The sequence below is a fragment of the Oncorhynchus tshawytscha genome, linkage group LG10, assembly GCF_018296145.1.
Source record: "Oncorhynchus tshawytscha isolate Ot180627B linkage group LG10, Otsh_v2.0, whole genome shotgun sequence".
Lineage (NCBI taxonomy): Eukaryota > Metazoa > Chordata > Actinopteri > Salmoniformes > Salmonidae > Oncorhynchus > Oncorhynchus tshawytscha.
This window is the reverse complement of record NC_056438.1, coordinates 36289959-36293840: the sequence shown is the minus strand read 5'-3', so window position 1 is coordinate 36293840 and position 3882 is coordinate 36289959. Positions and strand designations below refer to the sequence as shown.

Here is a 3882-nt window from a genome sequence, read left to right as displayed (position 1 = left end):
CCCTCAATGTGTCCAGCCAGATCCACCAGCTGAAGATGATTAAAGTCTAATCTAGGCAATCTAATCGAAACTATGAAAGCATCTTATTTTTCAAGATTCCAGTCCAATTAATTACCACACGTTTTACTGGGTTCATGGGTGTCTTATGCATCTCAGTGTCCATTCAGCCATGAAAGAAACCTGTATTCTGCTTCAATCTCCTCCACCACACTCTCCATCTTGCCCTCTTCTCTGTGGGTATAAAAAGGACAGTTCTTTACCAGCTTCACTTCATCTGGAACCTCCAGCCTTATCAATCCAAACTACTGAACCACACACGGCCTGTGAGTATCATAACGGGGGTTTACCAACTTAAGTATCTGGGTATAGCATGTATCCTGCTAAATGTTGTATTACGGGAGATAACTCCAAGCAGTGATTTCAATCATCTAAAAATGGAAATGTCTTTGAAGGCCACTTAAATTCTTGCCAACTGTCAAAATGCTCATGTGAAGGGTGCTATTCACCTTTTGAAAGGTGGTCCACTGAATGGCCCATTATTGTACTATTTCAAAAGCTGTTCATTTATACATTTTTGCCATGGAAATATTTGCTAAGGGAATTTAGAAAATGCAAAGGTATGTATTACATTTTTTGCTAAGAAGGGTTTATTTACTTATTCTTTATTTCAGAATCATGAGCAGGAATTACATGTCCAAGTATGATGAGATGCGTAAGGGAGACATCATATGGTCCAATAACAAGGAATACAAGGGAGTTTTCCAGGTAGGTTTACAGTGTTTTAAAAGCTGCTATATGAATACATTTACAGATAGACAGACAATGTAATGTGTCATCTGCAGTCAGCTGAACTAGGGTATTGTCTCCCAAACGGTTTGTGTGTTTGCACCTACCTAAAACCTTTCAAATTGCTGTGCATACCACAATCGTTTATCTCTCGTCTACACAGGAGGACGGTAACTTTGTCATCTATGGCTGGAGGCAGATGTGGTCCTCTGACACCGCCGGCCAGTGTGACGCCTACCGCCTGTGCATGCAGGACGACTGCAACTTTGTCATGTACAAGAGGGATAACAAGATGATGTGGCAAACCAAGAGCCAGGGTCAAGGGTTCAAGATGTGCCGCATGTACCTGCGCAACGACGGCAACCTGGTCGTTGAGAAGGACGGAGAAGAAATGTGGAACTCTTCTTCCTCCAAGGGCCACAAGCAGTGAATGTCCTGACCTCAACTGGCTCTGTCCTAAAGGGTCATCAAGGAAGATGACTACTCACACTCTGTACCATAAATCAAATCCCTGTGTTCCAATATCCACATTAACATACCACTTAGAATGAAGTGATGTGCTGTGTATGAGTTGTAAGTGGTATGCTAGTGTGTATATCAGAACATAGCCTGAAGGTATCTGACTCACAGTAAAAAGATTATGCAATAAACATTTTAAATGCCCCAAAACTTTCTTGTGAATCATATGTTTTTCAGTTCCTGATGCTTGTCCACATGATTTTTGAGCCCGATGAGAAATGAATCCTTCTTTCCATTAAGTAATCACTGGTCTGAAAAAGTTGGCAAGAGGAAAGCCTTAGGTTGCTAAGTTTGTCACACTTTATTTTGATAGTTCCCTATAGATTATTTAATTTGTTCACTTGTAGCTTGCTGTTTGGACAGTCAGTATTCCAAATACAGATTTGAAAAACAAAACTGATTTGAGCATTAAGGCCTGCAGTGTGAACACAGCTTTGGACTCCCCGTGTCCAATCACTGTGGTTCAAACCAATTAAATACATCAAGGAAAAGAAACAAGCTCTCTCTCGACTGTCCCACCTTCATGAAGTGAATTTCCAGCAAAGATCCAAATATGACAAGGAAGGAGCTTCCAAAAGAACAGAGTTAAGGTTCTTGAAAGCTGTAAAACAAGACAGGCTCTCTTAACCTGACTGGCCTTCAAACCTGTCAATCACTTATCAAAATCCCAACCAATCAGGGTGCTTTGACACACACCAGGGCTCCACCCCACACACCTCAAGAAGATGCAAATTGTGTAGTGATGGACTCTCACATGGTGGTTTTCTATCTTGAAGTGTTGTGCATCCATCAAACATAACCACAATCATATGAAACATCTTAAAATGGAAACAGATGTGTGTGTGTGTGTGTGTGTGGGTGGGTGGGTGGTTGGGTGGGTGTGTGTGGTGGTGACTATCAAAAGTACAGTGATGGGCCTCAACATCATGTTCTAACCGGACAACACTATAGTGGGCAGAACCAAACCAATCAGCATTAATTATATAGTGGGTGAGGGAATATCCAGCCAACTGCTCAGACGAGTTCCAGCTAGCCGTTGTTTTTCATGGTCCTAGGTCTTGCCGGGTTTAGCGACCAACGGTTTTTTCATGGTCCTTTGTATCGTCGGATTCTGACCTGCTATAATTGATATGTTGAGGTGCCCCAAAGAAGAGTCAAGAAACAACTGTAACCACCCGCCTCAGCCCACACCGCCACACAAACCCATCATGCACCTGAGGAAGGCCCTAGACACCTCTCTCCTCTAATAGACTACCAGGCCTTCTCTAGTTGGAAGCTGCAGAAGGAATACGAGGACCTGCGTCATAAGCAGGAAGAGCTCACGAGGGCGTACTCTAGGCCCTCGCGGCCTGAGTAACCACCATGGGAGCACCATTTCCACCGCTACTCTCCTGACTGTCACCTCTCTAGGCCCCCTTGGCTAGAGCCATCGTCATCGTCGCGGAAGTGCCACCACAGCCGATACTCCCTTAGTTGGCCCGGTTACTCCCCTGAGAGACACTACTCCAGGCATCCCCGGACAGAGTATTTGCCACATCCACAGGACCGTTGGGACTTCCACTACATCCTGAGCTTGCCCAGCTATAAACCAAATCGTCGTGGCCCAGCTGCCCCCCCCCCACCAGTCTAAGACACTTGAGCACCTGGTCAGCTTCTGCTCTCCAGAGATGTCCGGCTTCCCATCAAATCAACACAACTCCAGAGTGGACAGTCCACCACACCAAGGTCTGTGACAATCAGCTGCTGCCATTGGTCCTGTACTGGTTGCCGTTGCAGAGTCGTCCTCTCCTCCCAGTTGGGACCCCCTGCTGCTCGAGCCAGATGCTTGGGTGCCCAAGGTTCAACTGTCTGCTACCCTGGAAACTTCAGCCACAAAGACTCCACCTGCTCTCCCTCACGAGCCTCTCCCTGTTCCTGGCCCAGAGCCCAAGCCTGTGATGGATTCTTCGCCCTCTCCTAACATGGAGTCACAGCCTACAGCTACTGCAGAGGTAAAGTACAGCCCAGACGTTGGGGCTCCTCCAGTCACAGCCTGGTTGGATCAACCCCTTCCAGTCTTTCAAGTTCAGCCTGCGCCACAAGGACTCAGCCTACTCCTGCTGGCCTGGCCCTGCCAAGCCCTGCCTGGTGGGACATACCGGTCCCAGGCCTGTGGTCCCTGCAGTCCCCGCCTGCTAGTGTAGCGTGGTTCGTTCTGCGTTGTGTAGTTTTAATTAGGACGCTGCCACAACTGGAGGTCTGCTAGTTTAATTATTTTTATTTGCCCTGCACACGAAGAGACAACACACATTATGTTAACTCTTGGCGCGGTCCTAGCTCTCAGGTACCTTGATAGCTGGACTTCATATGGTTGTTCCACCTCACTTCCATCAGCTGGGACTTCACCATCCTCTTGGAGTATCCTCCCAGAAAACTCAGGAAGGCCTGCTACCCAGTGGACAGTCCTGGCGTCACTCCCATCCATTTGGCTGGACTCTGCCGACATCTCAAATCAAATCAAATTTATTTATATAGCCCTTCGTACATCAGCTGATATCTCAAAGTGCTGTACAGAAACCCAGCCTAAAACCCCAAACA

The 3882-nt window shown here is 46.6% G+C and overlaps 1 protein-coding gene across 1 annotated transcript; it reads left to right on the top strand.

Moving 5' to 3' along the window:
* The first annotated feature begins 212 nt into the window (after nucleotides 1–212).
* LOC112261066 (mannose-specific lectin-like) lies at nucleotides 213–1455 on the top strand. Its single transcript, XM_024436417.1, has 3 exons — nucleotides 213–323; nucleotides 672–765; nucleotides 950–1455. The coding sequence occupies exons 2-3, from the start codon at nucleotides 676–678 to the stop codon at nucleotides 1214–1216; spliced, it is 357 nt and encodes a 118-aa protein (XP_024292185.1). The 5' UTR covers nucleotides 213–323; nucleotides 672–675; the 3' UTR covers nucleotides 1217–1455.
* The last annotated feature ends 2427 nt before the right edge of the window (nucleotides 1456–3882 follow it).